The following is a 17,951-nucleotide window of genomic DNA, read 5'->3' on the forward strand; positions in this document are numbered from 1 at the left end:
ACCAGATGGGTGTGGCAGTGGTTGTTTTAAGGCCACCCCACCATAAATCTTAAGGTTCAAAGACACCAATAATATCCAGTTGCAGCTTTAACATGTTTCTATCTTAGAGGTCCCTGTTCAGGGACCAGCCCTTATCTGTTATTAGAGCAAAGCTCGTCAGCATTTTTAAGTTTGCAAACACGGCACATTCAGGGATTTTTAGTTAAAGTTGCAAGAACAGGCTTTCAGATTGAATTCCACAAGGTTTCATGCGGTAATTTCTAAATCATCGCGGAGCTGGAAGGGTTAAACAGAGCACAGATGTAAAGACAAGATAAAGATGTGTATATGTCCTTTCTCATCTCTCCAGGAAGCTCCACTGCACCAGGAACTTTATTCACATGAATCTGTTTGTGTCCTTCATTTTGAGAGCCATCTCAGTCTTCATCAAGGACGGCGTGTTGTACGCTCAGGAAGACAGCGACCATTGCTTCGTGGACACAGTCAGTAACAACAACCATATATATATATATATATATATATATATATATATATATATATATATATATGTCGGCATCATAATACAAACTTCACCTGCTGCTGATGGTGTTAATCACTTCCAGAGGAAGCAATTGTGACTGCTGTTTTAGTGATTAATGGAAAATTGGTAGTTTTCAGTTTCCAAGGTTAATTAGATCATTAATTTTAATTTAAAGCCAATTGTTTTAAGCTGAAGCCTTTAATATTCTAAACAGTCCCTGCTCTGACAAAATAAGTGGACACTAGAGTCAGTAAAATACATGTCCTGGTTTATCGGGTGTACCACCAAAATCCAGCCAATCAGGTTATAAAGAAAATGGGCATAAAAAAATATGGCCAGGCTTGTTTTGTTTGAGATACAGCGAGAGCTCGAGAACGCCTGAGAAATACGTCTCCTCCAGCGTTTCCTGTTTGCCGTTCACCTTTGAAAGAACTTCAATCAGATGCAAATTTTACAAAAAGCAAACATGCTATTAGATGACTAATACTCCCTGATTACAAATGCAGAACAAGCTCTTAGCCTTTGTCTGATAAGAATACATTGTTCACTATTGTTAAGCAGCCATGATAAATAAACCTAATTAGATGCGCTAATGGCTTTAGCAAGACCAGTGGAAATCTTCTGCTAGAGTCTTATTAACATATCAATGGCTACTTTGCCCTTTTTTTCCCGTTTCTTTTTTTTTCTGAAATCAAACACTTTACCACTGTTGCCCTGGTGATCACAGGTCATTGTCATGGCAGTACAGAGAATCAGATCAGTCCTGTAATTGGTTGACCCCACAGTGTATATGGACTTTAGTCATTAACACAGTGTCATCACATGACACTTCGCCTGGCATGTAGGTGCTGGGGGAGATCATTTGCATATTAGCTCATCGGGTCGTGCTAAATATTTAGGGTTATTACCGTCCTGTGCGGTGCGCTGTCGCCTTGTTGTTTACATGGATAATGTCACTCTGACATTTGGGGTCTATTGCTTTTGAATAAATAACCATTGACCATTTAAACACAACTTTTCTGTTTAGAGAAGAAGAAACAAGATTATCATAATTAACTTCACTGAAATTTTGAAGATTATTTTTCTTGTTTAGATTAATATTGGTACAGAATCTTCTAAGATAATAATTGTTTCATACAGATAGGTAATCACAACTTATCTCCTAACGTGTCTTCATATGCAGGTGGCATGTAAAGCAGTGATGGTTTTCTTCCATTACTGTGTCATGTCCAACTATTTCTGGCTGTTCATTGAAGGTCTGTATCTCTTCACTCTGCTGGTGGAGACTTTCTTTCCCGAGAGACGCTACTTCTACTGGTATACCATTGTTGGGTGGGGTAAGTAGACATTTTTGCTTGATTATCATTATTGCCATAAAGTGGTGACTAATTTACATGACTGGCCATTTTATTACTATTATATTCCTTTTACTATATATTCCTGTTTAATAGCTTGTTAGTGCAAATATTTAATATCTATCTAGCTCATTTGTTGGGATTTTCCTATACTCCACCTCTAGATCAGCGGTCTCCAACCTTTTTTGCGCCACAGACCGGTTTATACCCAACAATATTTTCACGGACCGGCCTTTAATGTGTCGCGGATAAATACAACAAAATAAAACTAGTACTGGTACAGAAAAAAAGATTTATTCATAACACACGTGAAAACCGAGTTAACGATCAAAAAGATAACAAAATAACGCTGAAAACTGACAAAAACCCTGAAAACCATACATTTCACACCTGAGCCTAAACTCTTGCGGCCCGGTACCAAACGACTCACGGACCGGTACCGGTCCGAGGCCCGGGGGTTGGGGACCGCTGCTCTAGATGGTTCACAGAGAATGTTTTTGAAAAAAGACAAGAAAATATCCACTGAGCTAAAGAAAAGCCGTGTAGATGCCAGAGGTCAGAGAAAATTTGCCAATCTGCTTTGAGCTGATGGGAAGACAACAAATAGCAGTTGTTATAAATCTAATATGCAGAAGAGAATCTCTGAATCAAACCCTGAAGCAGATGGGCTACAGCAGCAGAGACCAAACTGGGTACCTCTCCTGTCAGCTAAATACAGGAAGCAACAACTCACATTTTGATGAGTCTCAATTTCTGCTGCTACATTTGGATGAATCAGAATTTGGTGTAAACAAAATGAAAGCTTGGATCTTTCTGCCTTGTATCAACGGTTGACACTACTGGTGGTGTTATGCTGGGGAGGACATTTTGGGGCTCCTTAGTACCAATTGAGCATTGTTTAAACTGCTAACCACGTCAGTCACTTTATGACCACTGTGCCATCTTCTGATGGCCTCTTCCATCAATTCAAACTGGTTTTTCGAACATGACAAAGAGTTCACTGTACTCAAAGTCATCAATTCTCAGTCCAACAGATCACCTTTGGGATGCGGTGGAATGAGAATGTTATGCTGTCATGTCAATATGGACCAAAGTCTCTGTGAGGAACGTTTCCAGTACCTTGTTAATTTTATCCCGTGAAGAATTAAAGACATTAATTAGGCAAAAGGGGACCATTGCTGAGTTACTAATCAGATTGTGAATTTTAAAATTTGTGCTGTTTACCATTTAAAATTTTGTTTATTATCTATTATATCTTCTGCACTGTATAGTTTTGATAAAAGATTTTTTTAAAGCAAGTGGTGTTTTCTTTCTCAGTTGCTTGAGGTCTTGTTTAAACTTTTTTATAGCTGTTTGTTTGCCTTTGAGAGATTAGTGAAATTTGCCATTAAATGTTTTAAATATTGGCGAAACAAAGCTGAAGTAGGGAAATACACAAATCTGATTGTGATTGTAGCCTTTGATACAGGGTATATCAGAAAGAATCATCCAATTTCAAAGTGCTTTAATTCCACGGCTGTTCTATCAAAACTATCAAAACATATATTGTTAGACAGAGAAGAGTCGTGAGTTTCACGCGGTTGCAGGTAAGTAATGTAACAACAGCGGTGGCTGTTCAGACATGTTTGCAAAAACATATTTGACTTGGACTTGGCTTTGAGATAAGCCGTGCATCTGGAGGGAAAAACGTTGAGTGCCTTAACTTTATATACATGTATTTTAAATTTGTTCATTACTTTAAAAATATAGCCTTTTGAAATCGGATGATTCCTTTTGATTCCTGTGTTTATGTCTAAAGACGAGATTTGACTAGTAGCAACTATGGCAGTCACATTAACATTGTGCATTTTATTTCTGTTTTACTTTTTCTGTTTTTTTTATTTCTGTTTTTTCATGATTACAGGAACTCCCACAATTTGTGTGACTGTTTGGGCTGTTCTGAGGCTCCATTTTCATGACACTGGGTATGTCTGGACTCCTCTTCCCCACCTTTAGTCACTGAAACTAAGTGCATATAATCTTTCTGCTGCTTTACAGTCCTTTTCCACTGTAATTTAGAAGCAGAGATTATACATTATATTACACAATATTTATTGGATTTTGTAGTAACTATTAGTTATGCTCTAGATTTCAGAATCAGCCAATATTTGATTTATTATGAATACATTTCAAACAGGGCTCGAGAGCCATGGAGTAAAACTCAGTATCCATTAATACTGGTCTTCTTATATTATATTAGATAATTACACATTATTAGATACATTGTTTGATAATATCAGATAATGTTACAATAGATTATAATATTGGTCACTTTTACAATGATTTTTATCTTTTTTTGCTTTTGGTGCCCTTTAAGCAGGAGCCTCTTTTATGTGTGAACACTGGCACCTGTAAGTCTTTTTCCATGTGAAACTAGTTGCTTATTAACGATCACAAAGAACCGTCAGGACTGTTATATAAACACAGGTGTCATATTATTAGCCACACAGGCCAGAAAACCTCTTTTAGTTTTATTAAAATCATTTTTTAATAATATTTTTTCATTAAGAAATTTACAATATAATTAATGTAATCAGTGTAACTGATATTGACAGAGGTTTGGTGATGTTTACATGAGAAGTTTTAGCCATTCTTATTAGCAAAATACTGATGACAATACTGATAATATTTGCCATTATGAAATTTCTCCCTTTGTTGGGTACGTTAAGCCTCTGTTGAGTGCTCGGTTATTGCATCCTTTTTCATCATTTTTGAGCACAATATGTGATGTAATACAAGTGTAAGAAAACAAAAAACCATCTGATAGTATTAAGCTAAGTTTGTAACTCAGTTTTTCATTCTCAGTTATTGAGAGTTTTTCCTTTCATTTTAAATCCTCCTCACTAATTTGAGTATTTGGTGTATTATAATTGAAACCTGGCTCATTGTTTGGCAAACTATGAGGTTGTGCATTACCTAATGTCTGAAGCATGGTGTATGATTACTGAAATGTACTGTTGGCCTCCAGATGCTGGGATACGAATGAGAACACTGCCCTCTGGTGGGTGATCAAAGGACCTGTGGTGGCATCTATAATGGTATGACACTTACTGGTTGCTCATTCAGTTTTCCTTTTATTAACTTGCTCACCTGCAAATGCAAAAGCTAAATGTCAAAGGCTTTCTTACAGTGGCCCCAGTTTAAATCCTATCTATCCTAATGTGGTGTGAAACAAAAGGGAAAATAATTTTTTATAGACAAGCGTGTGATTGAGTAGACCAGTTTTAAAGGCAACCAGCAACCTCTGCTTGCTACTTCCTCAGGAAGAAAACCAAGCAGAGAAGGGAAAGACCTAATGTTCAACTGACCGCAGTGAAAATATTTTCTGTTTCATGTCAGATCAATTTCGTCCTCTTCATTGGAATAATCGTGATCCTGGTCCAGAAGCTGCAGTCGCCTGATATCGGAGGAAATGAATCGAGCATTTACCTGTAAGTTACAATCGGTGGGGTTAAACGTGAGTTCAAAAATGTCAAAATTTGGATGAAGAATTTATGCTTTAATAAATTTGATTGCTGCAGTTTTCTAGATCTTGCAACCCTGCTACTCACAGAGCTAGGATTCAGAATTTTAAGTTAAGGCTGGCACTATTACTTTTTTTCATCTTGTCAAAAAATCCCAAAACCAGCATCAAAAGACCAAAAAGACCAAAACCTACAACCAACTGACCCTACAGAAGGTACCATCTGTATATTAAAAGCTGGGTGATATTTTTATAGATGCTAACATATTAAATGCATATGTTGCACAAGGGTTATTTTCTCTCTTGTGAGTGTCACAAACATGTCAATCCAGCCATTTTTTGTAATACTCTGTGATAACCTCTGACATGTCTGCCTAGATTATTTTTTTTTAAATTTCAGATTCATTTGTAGAACCCAGTGTCAGGAAGTTTGAACCTCATTATGGAGTTGTACTGTATCCAGACATCACTCCTGCTCCCCTCCCATCGGATAGTATCTTTGGAGGCCCAGCAGATAATACTTTTGTCTTCTGCAGCTTAGACCTGAGTGTGCATGACCGAGTGTGGAGATGTGTGTGCGCGTGACACTGTGCGTCTGTGTCCCTAAAGACATTGTCTTTGTTGTATTGTGTGTTGTCTTTGTGCTGTGTAGCAGCTGTGCTCAGAAATGCTTCAGTGAGCCCACACAGGCTGTTCAGCATTCGTGCAGGATGTCAGAGTTATCCACCATCACACTGTAAGTGTGTGTGTGTGTGTGTGTGTGTGTGTGTGTGTGTGTGTGTGTGCGTGCGTGCGTGCGTGCGTGCGTGCGTGCGTGCGTGCGTGCGTGCGTCCGTGTGTGTGTGTCAGTTTCTGTCTTCTGTTCACTGCATGTGTGTGTGTGTGTGTGTGTGTGTGTGTGTGTGTGTGTGTGTGTGTGTGTGTGTGTGTGTGTTTGTATCTTACACCAGGGGCTCTTAAAGTTTTAGGGGTTTTTAATTGTCAATGCATTACCTCACTCACAAAACAGAACAAATCTAATCAGTGCTCATGCTTTTGAAAATGTTCTAATCAATAAGTTATGAAAGGACTCATTTACGGTTAATTTCTGTTTGTTTAGATTTATATTTCTGGTGCTGTTTTTTATTATTATAGTTACTATTAGTTGCATATCTCCTTCCATTATGATAAAACATTTAAAAGAATTTGACATTTTGGGATATTGTTTACTTGTTTTCTTGCTCAGAGTTGGATGACCAACACCTTTTTATTAGCTAAACAAGAGTAAACAGTATAACCTCACTATACACTTTTAATCCATAAACTGCCAAAAAAAAAAGTTTAGATTCAGGTAAATATAGACAATGTGTTAAATATTAAGCTGTGAGGATTCAGAAATATCTAAATAAGTGTTTGTTACCTGAACTTGCACTGTTAAAAATAATAATATTTTTTAATAGTGTAAGTTTATATTAAGAAAAAACAGTATGTAGAAAATTTCTGCATTTCAAAACATCACATATATTTTTAGAGATTTCTTTTTACAGTGTGCACTTTCTCTATTCCCACTTTAGGTGCTAAGCTAGCGTCACACTAAGTGGACAGATAAACAGGTGACCTTCTCCTGTAACTCTCAGCAAGAAAACGAGTCAAACTCTAGTTGTGAAACTATTTCATAAGGACCCCTGGCGACACTGGACCGCACTGTAGAAACCACTGTTTTGCACAGTTGTGTCCACCAAGTGTTTGTCTGTATTGTGCCGTTGATATTGTGCGTCAGCCAGTGTTCCATCATACACGCCACAGTGTAATGACACAGCTTTATGTGACTGCCATAAAGTATCAAACACAGCGGCAGTTGAGTGCGTTCTTGCCGGTGTCTTGACCTAAAAAGAACTGATACATTAAAATAAACCTCAATCGTAAAGTTAAGAATGGATGTGTGGTGCTATTTTATTTTTCTGACTGTCAACAAATCCAGTCAACTACTTCTGACCTAATATTATAGAGCTTAAACAGCTGGGCTATGCTGATTTTTAGTCGCTAAAACTGGGCTAAGCAGTACAATTTTTAGGTGATTTAGAATATTTATTTATGCATGACCGTGTATGTGAAACTGAAAATAAACTGTAGTGCTTGTTAAAAAAAAAGTTCATCTAAAAACAGGAGAACATCATTGATCTTTTTTTATATATACTGGCTAGAAATGAGGGGCTTTAGACTACAACAAAGCAGTTTGTTGTTGGTTTTGGTCTTTTCAGTGGGTTTGTTGACATTAAGAAAAATACAGAATACCACCAGCCTTTACCTCGAACACTTTAAGTATTTATTAAATCCTCTTTTTTTATACAAAGCTGAGGATTAATATATTATTATATTAATATATACATTTTAATATATTTTTAATATATCAATATATAAATTTGCAGCTTAATGAAACATTTAAGAAACAGTATAGTAGTGAAATGTGGCACAGCATTACATCAGCAATGCATCTCTAGCGTCACCTGACCAGCTCCAGTAAATCTACATTAAAACAACTTTGATTTGTGTCTCACTCAATCTCATTAAACTATTTGTTGTTGTTTGTTCAGGCGTCTGGCACGCTCCACCCTCCTGCTCATCCCTCTCTTTGGTATTCACTACACCGTGTTCGCCTTCTCACCTGAAGATGTCAGTAAGAGGGAGAGGCTTGTGTTCGAGCTGGGCCTTGGATCCTTCCAGGTACGCTCCTGCAGCTCCTTCATCATCCAGTTTTACTTAAAGAAGAGATCCCAGATGATGAATGAGTGAACGTAATGGGACAATAAATCATTTGAATATAGAAGATACAGCAGAATCTTAAGGAGAGTTTTAGTAATATCCAAAAGTTATCTTCTGCAGTCATTATCAACAGCTATGAAAAGTGAAGAGGAGCTAAGTACATACCCCATAAAGCCTTTTTACTGGAAGCAGTTGTGAAACTGTGAAAGTAATATTGGGCAGCACATTAAGCAGTAAGAATAACAAATTAATGCTATAAAGCTACATGCAGTTAAACACAATGCCGTTAAAATGAGCCCTGCAGCAATTAAACTGGATTTATAAAAGGATAAAATAGATGGAAACAATTATTCTATATTGTCTCCGATGCCAGGAGGAAATGTGTTTATCAGTGAAAGATCAGCATCAGTAATGATGAAAAAAAGACTAAAATATCTTCAGTGACTCACTTAAATTATTTTGTTTGTTTCATCCAATAAGATGCCATTAGGGGGTGATCAGCTAACATGCTAGGTAGTCAATTTCTTTTGTGTTTTTACATTTTTGACAGCACACTGAGGAACACATTTATAGACAATTGTTTTTGTTAAAGTAAAGCTACATGTAGATACAATGGTCCACAATTTCACTGGCTCTATTTTTCTAAAGTTGAGAGTTCATGATAGGCTTTTCTAAGTCTGTCCTTTTTCTAACGAAAAGCAGGCACGGCTGTCATCATCTTCCTAGTGCAAAGTCATCAAAGGGTGACTTGAGAAGGCATTTTAAATTTTATTGGAAAAGAAAGTGCCTTGGAGTTCTTTGAGGATTTAGCGTATGTTTATCCTTTTCAAAGAACACCTTAAACAGAAGCAGTTTGAATCCAGGAAGTGCTCCTTCTCAGGAACAGTTGAACATTTATTTTATGCGTATAGTATTTATTTGATGAGAAAGATAAAATGCCAAACCTTATAATGGTTTTGTTCATTTTCTTTTTTTAAAATTATGGCTTTTTGTCATGCATTTTGTTAGGCCTTGGTCACCTTAGCTGGCAGTAAACTGACAGAGACAGGTATCTGTGGCAGATATGTCTTATCAGCCTGGTCACTTACAAAATGGTAGATGTAAATATAACCATTAGTTGTAGGTAAAACTAACTGCTGGTGGCCAATTTTTCCAAATAATGTACTTTGATATACATTTAACATCCCAAATACTGAAGAGACCTGTACGTTGTGCACAGCAAAAGCAGAAGTCAGTTTTCCTCTTTCTTTTCTCTTACAGTGCTTATAACATCAGTGCTATACATATATAGCACAGCTGTCATAAGTGTTGCTTGATTATATTAAATGTATATATTACCACAGTTAGATTAAACTGAATCTCGAGCAAATTTTCTCTCATTTCTCTTTCAATTTTCTCTCCATCCTCCTCCTCAGGGTTTTGTGGTGGCTGTCCTCTACTGTTTCCTCAATGGAGAGGTAAGCTTCCCCCTTATTTATTCATATACACGCTCACTTCTTCATAGTATTTTTTATAATAGTTCTTGTGCTTGCAATTTCAGGATGAATCTCTGTGCTTATAATCCTACCCAAATTAATATAACTTAATATACATTTTATCACCATTTAATAAATGTTGTATAATATACATTAGTTGTAAGCAAATATGAGGACAGATAGTATAACTTCTCCCATGAAGCATCTGCAAGTGATGCAGAAGCAATCTGTCTGTTTAATCATATAGTGTAAGAAATATTAAAAATCTAATGAGTTATTTTATATTTATGTAAAGCATTAGTTGCTGGCCAGTGTTGAAAAAAGTGTGCCTTCTGATAACTGATGACCTTTTTCCATATTTTCCCCAGATCAGCTATAATTTAAAAAATAAAGTAATTTTAAATAAGAATCTTAAAAAGTGTTTCAGTTCTAACGTTTTATATATCAGGACATAATAAAAAAAATATTGTCCTTACCAGGTTCGAAAATTATTTGAATACAGATGATCAAGAACACACACTCCACTTTGTTCCAGATGTCTTTTGGTTTGTTCAGATGCAGTTTTGCAAAAACTAAACTGAGGCTTCCTCTTCACAACTCTTTGAAACAGGCCATATTTATTATAATTTTCTGATAGTACTGTCATGATCTTTAACATTTAACATGCTGAGATCCATAAAGAGAGATATGCTGGGTCTTGGGGTTTTTGCAGTTTCTCTGAGCACTGCATGGTCAGACATTGGGATATTGTCTTGGTTGTTTTCCACTTTTGAATATTTTTTCTCACTGTAGAATGATGGACTTGAGTTTGTTGACCTTATAACTCTTTCCAGATTGAGCAGCAGCAACAATTGCTTATTTAAGTTGGTTGCCAATGTCTGTCTCTGGAAAACACAAGAACCTGAAAAGTCAAAATAAGTCTTTTTATAGAGGTGCTCACACTTGCTGGTTATCAGATAATTAAGGTCATTCAATTATCAGTACCTCACTTCTACTTACCCTGTTAATTCCTCAGGAAGGGGAAAAGGTATAGATAGTTTTTCATACACAACTTCTCCATTATTCATATTTACTTAATTTTAATACCTGCTAAGAACCAGATTTTTTTTAATACTATGTCCTGATACATAAAACGTTGGAATTATTATCTATTATAAAAGCCATGTTATATTACAGTCCCAAATCCCAAAAAGTTGGCATGCGTGCATGTCTTTCGAACGCTCTAGATCACATTAGGAAACTCTTCTTTCTAAAAACCTCACCTTTACTGTACCTTTTCGTGGAGCTGGTACAGCTTAAAGTACATTAAAAATGACCTTGTGAAGTTTCTCCCTGAAGGTGCAATCGGAGATCAAGAGGAAATGGCGCAGCTGGACGGTGAACCGGTACTTTGCTGTGGACCTGAAGCAGCAGAGGCATCCTTCGTTGGCCAGCAGTGGAGTGAACGGCGGGACTCAACTGTCGATCCTCAGCAAGAGCAGCTCGCAGATACGCATGTCGAGCCCGCTGGCGGAGAATGCCAACATCAGCCTCCCGACCTGAGCATCTGATTTGCTAGAATCAACTTCAAGGTGCCGTTCCACTTACCTACATCAGACCAACCAGAGCAGACCAAAGTGGCCCCTCAAACCTCTTGCATGTAGTTAATTCACCTTTAGAAAATTAATCTTTCTGAAAACATTTACTGGAGATTTTATGTCTTTATCATTTAATATTGAAGTAATATATTTAATTTATCTCACTACCTTAGACTACATTAGGTTGCAATTTATATGATTAATGACTTAAAATGAATATTTTTGCACAACTTAAATTACATTTTATTGATTTAAACTCTCTTTATATAATATTTCCCCCTTTTATTGTTTTATTTACATTCAGATAGGAGATGGTGCCACAAGAGACACTATTAAAATAATAATAATAATACATTTTAAGAAATAAATAGCTTGACATAAAGTATGGGGTCATATTTGGCTGTTGGTGTAAAGTAAATGTGCTTCAAAGTGCCAAACTGGTTGCCTGACTGGATTTCATTACAGCCCAAAGTTAATTATCAACCAAACGTTCGCCTTGCTTGTAAAAAATGCTCATTGTTTAAATGTTTTGTCTTGAATTTAAACATTTTCTACTTTCAGCCGTAAGTACAGAGTATGTCAAAATATAACTTATATATAAAGAAAAAAAAACAACTCATGGATTGTGTAAATAGTGACTTTTAGTGTCTAGATCAGAATTTCTTTATTTAGGATAACGCAGTATTGTTATGACCTTTTCAAATAAAAGGAACTGGAGCCCAGATCTGTAGACTACATCCCATATCCAGAGGACCCAGAAGATCCTGCCCACTCTAGTCTGGACTATTTTTTGTATGAAATGAAAAATAAAAACACATACAGTATATATAAAAGAGATGTGAACGAACAGTGTTTCCCAACCTTGGGAATCCCAAGATTAGATTGAATTAGAGGGACTGTGAGATGTTAGCCATAATGTGGACATTAATATTGGTTTGTTTTTCCTTCTAGTTCCTCATCTTGATGCTTAAAATAAGCAGCCTGTCCTCACAGAGTGTGATGATGGGTTGTGAGTTGACTTAGTTTTGTTTTAAGCGGTTACAGATCAGAAAGGTTGGGAACCACTGGTCTACTATCTGAACCAACTAGAGCCTTTAGCTGCTCTACTAGTGGAGCTCGAGTCCCCTTTTCCCTTTTCAGACAGATTTTTTTTGCAAACTGTGAACATAAACAGTACACGTGCCATATAGTGGATGCTTTCACCCAAAGCTCTTCATAGTGCCATGAGTTTAAATGTACATCGTTTTATTGTAGGGGAAAGATTCCCACTGTCAACATGCTCTTGAACATAACAGATTTCATTGTCTCTTGATCTCTTTCCTCCAAGCTTGAGACCATTGTGCCATAATAAATTGTTCCTACTCTAATTTTAACCATCCTACGCTCATATTCCAAAGTGCCTAGTCGGTCACAAATAGCTATCATTTTTACATTTTTACAGGTAATCTAAAGGTGCAGCGAGTCATTTCAAAGAATGTACAGAGTGGTGGATTTCAGTGTAGATTGAAGAAAATATGCTTTTTCCATTGTGTGTCTCAAAACTTTATTAGTGAATTTCTCATCATTGTCAGTTTATTAACTTACACACAGTGTAAAAAGAGTCCTGCTGTGTAGTTTTCCATAATTTTTATTTATTTTATTTATCTCTTGGTTTACAGCCATGATGTATCTACAACACTCATTTTAGCAGCAATGTGAAAGATAAATGGCTTCAAAACAAAACAAAAAAACAAGTGGTGTAACAGTCAACATTAAAGGCTTTAATGTGACAGCTCTTGACAATCGCTGATTTTTGCTCATTTTTCTGTTTTGTTTGTGCAAAAAACAGGCTGAGAAACAATAATTGTACAAGTGGGGAAATTATTTAATAGAATAAAATGTGAAATGATGTAAACAAAAATAGTTTTTTCACCATATTTATTTTATGTACCATCATAGTTGGATTCTAAGAATGTAGTATCTTTGAACAATGAATTGATGATACTTTATAGATAAGGATGTATATTTATTTTCCATGAAATGGTGCCATGTAAAGTGACTATATGTACAGTATACATGCTTTTTTGTGCATAAAACATAGTTGTGGTTCTAATGTATGATTTCATTATTTTGAGTGATGTGGTGTTCTTGGTCTAAGTGCCATAAATGTAGTGTCATAAGAAGTGAGAGTGGGAGATGCATAGCAAAGTCTCTCACTCTAGAGAAAGACAAAAAACACAAGAAGCAGATGCAACCTCTGAAAAGTAACATTATATCAAATGCATCATCTTTGCAGCTTGTGGACAGTAGAGTGAGGACAACAGACAGGGGACATGATTTTATTCAAATAGATTTTTAGAGGTGGAACAAATGCAACAGACAAAACACAAAGTGTGTAAGAGAGTGTGACTTTAAACACAAACACTCTGCTGCTGCTTAAGTGTTTCTATCACCAGCCGTCACTCTGAGTGTTAAACAGCTCAGATGTAAACGACCATGTCTCAAAGCTGTTACTGTATGTGAAAAAAAGAAGAGTAAAAATGACTCCTTGCTCATTTCCGTGCTGTGTATTTGTCTACCACAGGGTGGCAGTAAAATGTTAAGGAGAGTGGACAGTTTTGACAGGCACTGTTTTGCTCATGTTTAGAAATGTAGGATAGGGGGTAGAGATGCTTATATGCCATATTTTTATTCTTTTTCTACATCTGTTTTTGTGACAAGCCCAACATTTTGATGTCCATAATAAAACTTAAATTAACATTGTTTTGTTTTTTCAATGTAGAGATATGTGTTTTTCTGTCATGCCATATCTCAAATTCCTCCCCTTCACTTTAGTGAACTGTGAACTGTGTCAGTTTTTAACCATACTGTGAGATTAGAGGAAATCTGGAGAATTTGTTTTGATTCTTAGCACTAGCTAGAGGAAAACTGAGCATTGTAGCTTTTAGCTAAATTTTGGCTAAAAGAGACCACACTGCTTTTCATAAACCTCTTCTTGCATTTATTTTAGAATTATTATAACAAACGAATGTATCAAAGAGAAACCCTGATAATTTTTTTAAATATTATATATAGAGATATATAATAGCGTGATAACACGCTTATATCTGTATGCTAGAAAAAGAAGCTATATCCAGTGATTAGGGAAACAGCTAGCCTCTGATCCTCATTTAACTCCCTATTTTATACCCATACCAAAAATACAATATATATAATTTATGAATAAACCTAAAAGGCTGTTTCCCATACCTAGTAGATTTCTACTACCTGGAAGTGACTTTTTTTACTAGAAGAGAAACCCCCCCTCCCCTTAGCTAAATAAGCTACCTGGACAGCAAGCTAATATCTTGTCTTTTTGCCAGCATTTTTAGCATCAATCTCATTTAACTTTCTGCAAAAAAAAAAAAAAAAGTAAATGAGTGTTTCTAAAACTGATTAAAAAAATATTTTGACTGTAGTTATTCTATGTGGCATATCTCTGTGCTAAGATGCTGTTACTTTGGCGGTTGTGCTTGTTGAGCCGGTTTTATGATGTTTTGATTGTGTGTTAAGTCTTGATTGCCAATGAATTGAATGTACCGTTGTCGCTCAGCTGCTCTTAAATGTTGCCTGCTATAAATTTGCCATAGTGTACAAATGATGTCTTTTCTTTATCATGTATGCATACTTTTGGCACACAGGTGGACCTCTTGACTAAGACCTGCAGTGTTTGTGGCTGTGATTTTGTACATTTCTTTATGTACCAGTTTTCAGTGTGTGTGTGTGTGTGTGTGTGTGCGTGTGTGTGCATCTGTGTTTGAAAGTTGGAGACTGTAATCTGTATGCATGTGTATGTAATGACAAGCATTTAAATATATGTAAATTCTCAGTTTAATGAAGAAAAAATATCTATGAACTTTCATCAAAGGTTCTACCTGTGACAGTGTGCCATGTGTAACAAGCGTTCTGGTGTCCAACATTCATGTCTCCAGTTGTGTAAAATTGACTGCAAAATAAACTTATCGGTGGTAAGTTGTTGTACTTGCAAAGAGTGTGATTCATTATTCAAAGATGGAAGATTTACTTACATTTACTATCGGTGTAAGAAGTTTACATACACATGGGTGTGAATGTCATGGCAATTTGGGGCTTTTAATAATTTCTTTGAATTGTTCTTTTTCCAGGATGAAATGATTGTACAGTATCCATCGTTAATGACTTTAAAAAAATAAGAATTATCCACACAAGGTCAAAAGTACACGTATAAGCTACATCGCCACTAATATTTGATTAAATACAGAATTGGTAGAGTTCATTTAAATTCGTTGGTTTCCTGGCATCACTTGGCTTTAAGTATAGTCCACAAATTTTCAACAGGGTCGAAGCCAAGGCTTTTAAAAAGGTCATTCCACAAGCTTAATGTTAGCCTGCTATATTCATTCCAAAACCAGATCCAAGTTTAGGATGATTGTCCTGTTAGAACACCCAATTACGTCCAAGCTTCGGGCTGTTGATCTCAGGTGATGTTGAAGAATATGGAGGTAGCACTCCATTATTCTAAACACTTTGTTGAATGTACTAGTATCACTGACAGCATAACAGTCCAAGAGCACCACCACCATGCTCCTCCAAACATACCTCGTGCTGTAGGAGCCAAATAGCTCAATCTTTATCCCATCTGACCGTAAAACTTTTTCCCCAGAAGACAAGTTGCTTGTCTATATGTGCAACTGCAAATTTCAGCCAAGCTTGAAGGCAGCGATTTTGGAATAGGGGCTTCTTTCTTGATCAGTGCCTAATCAGGCTAAGGCAATGTAATACTGGACCCACTGTGAACAGTGACGCTGGTGTTTCAGCAGTTTCCAGGCTTGAGCTTTTGTGGTTCCTGGGTTGTTCCTGAATGCCTTATCAGATCTTGACAAAGCGGTGACACATACAAATAACTTGTACTTATGTACAGTTGTTTGAACTGATGATCTCAGAATTTGCAGATGTTTAAAAATGGCTCAAACGTTCTTCTTTTTAGAGCTTCATTGTTCCTTGGACTTTACCATTGTTCTGAGTATCGGTCAATCAAACAAAGAAAAAGAGAAACTACCAGTTGTAGTCAATTATGATTACCGATGAGAAGTTAATATGTCTTTGCTTTATCAAGTCAAAGGACATTTTAGATCCTGAATATGTACTTTTGACTCTGTGTATATTAGAGAAAAGTCCAAAATAGCTTAAAACTTGTGCGCCTAATTCTTGCTTCTTGTTCTTGTTTTTTTAAAGTCATTAAAGATGCATGCTGTACAATCACTCCATCCTGGAAAAAGAACCGATCAAAGAAATCATTAAGAGTCCAAAATCACCATGACAGTCACACCCATGGTGTGAAAGTCACAACTGTGGAGAAGAACAGGATTTTTGCACTACACGTATAACTTTATTGCGGGGGATTGCACCCAGTGTGAGTAACAATCTTTGTTGGTGTCTGCGCTAAAGTAACCTGAGGGGTCCACTTTGGAAAAACTATCCTAAAACATTAACTGTACGACTTTGATAGATTTAACAGATAATCCTGGGTGCTTGTTAATAAATGTTAATTATTATTATTATTCTAAGGGTTTTTTGGACATACGCGTTCAAGACCAGTTTTGGTCCTCTGCTCCATACGGGATTTAAAAGTAATTTAAAAAAGAGTTTAAAATAAAATAATTTATCTAAAAAAACATTTTATTTAAAACAAGTTGGCTTTCAGTTTATGACTGCAGAATTTGTTCAAGCAAAAGTCAAATCCAAGACACAGAAAATATTTCTTACCAGTTATTGTGGGCAATTGTGTTTATTCAAGCCAAAAAATAAAACGTTTGCTCTCAGCAGCATTAAACTGTTACCCTCATTGGAGTACCATGTCATGAGGAGAACCACCAAAGCTTAATGTTATATTTCACAGTTTTCTATATTTTACATTTCCTACGATTTATAAATTATTCTATTCGATAAAAGTTTCATCCCATTTTATTGAGTATAGCTTCTTGTGTATATTGTATAACATATATTATACTAATTCATATACACATAAAATAAAATATTATTATACAAGTTGTATCTACTTATTAGGCCAATAGAAGGGGGGATAGATGGGCTCAGTAGGATCACTGAGATATCAGCTGCGACAACCGGAAGTGTTTTACATTCATTATGAATCGAGCAAGTAGGGCCTATAGGCATAATTTTTAGGTCTGAGGAATAAAGAGGGTCTGAGGAAGGTGAGGTTTGGCTTCAGGTCCAACATTGTATTTGGGGAAAGGAGAAAATGTGCTTTTCTTAGGTCCTGGTTAAAATTCTGATAGAAAGGAAATCCTATTCTTAGATGGAAAAAGTAAACACTGAATACTTTTAAAACCACAAATGTTCATCTATTACTGTGCATTACATGCACGGGTACACTGTTACAGTGTTTGATGTCAATTGTGTGTAGTTAATCTGGTACTATCTTTGTGTTAAAGATCTTGTATAGTGAAATATTTTTGTACACTAATGTGTCTGCAGCTTTGCTGAATATAAAGACTTAAAAAGTGCAGGGCTGAGATGCAGCATATGAAGTTAAACCAAACTTAACTTCAGAGATGCTGGATGAACTATTACTTTAGGAAATATAATTAAGCAAGCTGTTCCCAGTCTTTATGGTGAGCAAATCTAACAAACTGCTGCTTAAAATAATTACATAATTACAAATGCAAAGGCTTAATGGTTGTACAATTCTCAATATGTATTTGTGTGCACACCTACTATAAAATTTATATACTGACTAGAAAAATCACGTGAACGTCCCCT

General features: G+C 36.1%; 1 protein-coding gene across 7 annotated transcripts in view; it reads left to right on the forward strand.

The window, feature by feature from the left end:
• adcyap1r1a (adenylate cyclase activating polypeptide 1a (pituitary) receptor type I) overlaps nt 1–15,170 on the forward strand; it is a 34,324-nt gene extending 19,154 nt beyond the window's left edge. Inside the window, exons 7-16 of one of the 7 annotated variants that reach the window (XM_082512951.1) lie at nt 350–482; nt 1,704–1,857; nt 3,779–3,839; nt 4,883–4,952; nt 5,254–5,345; nt 6,030–6,113; nt 7,951–8,080; nt 9,535–9,576; nt 10,920–11,165; nt 11,881–15,170. In XM_082512951.1, coding sequence (XP_082369077.1) covers nt 350–482; nt 1,704–1,857; nt 3,779–3,839; nt 4,883–4,952; nt 5,254–5,345; nt 6,030–6,113; nt 7,951–8,080; nt 9,535–9,576; nt 10,920–11,144 — 991 coding nt within the window. In that variant the 3' untranslated portion in view covers nt 11,145–11,165; nt 11,881–15,170. Of the gene's footprint in view, nt 1–349; nt 483–1,703; nt 1,858–3,778; nt 3,840–4,882; nt 4,953–5,253; nt 5,346–6,029; nt 6,114–7,950; nt 8,081–9,534; nt 9,577–10,919 lie in introns of all 7 variants that reach the window. The other 6 variants (XM_082512950.1, XM_082512953.1, XM_082512952.1 and 3 more) reach the window with 6 other exon arrangements.
• The last annotated feature ends 2,781 nt before the right edge of the window (nt 15,171–17,951 follow it).

The sequence above is a fragment of the Aulonocara stuartgranti genome, assembly GCF_965226115.1.
Source record: "Aulonocara stuartgranti genome assembly, chromosome: 18".
Taxonomy (NCBI): Eukaryota; Metazoa; Chordata; class Actinopteri; order Cichliformes; family Cichlidae; genus Aulonocara; species Aulonocara stuartgranti.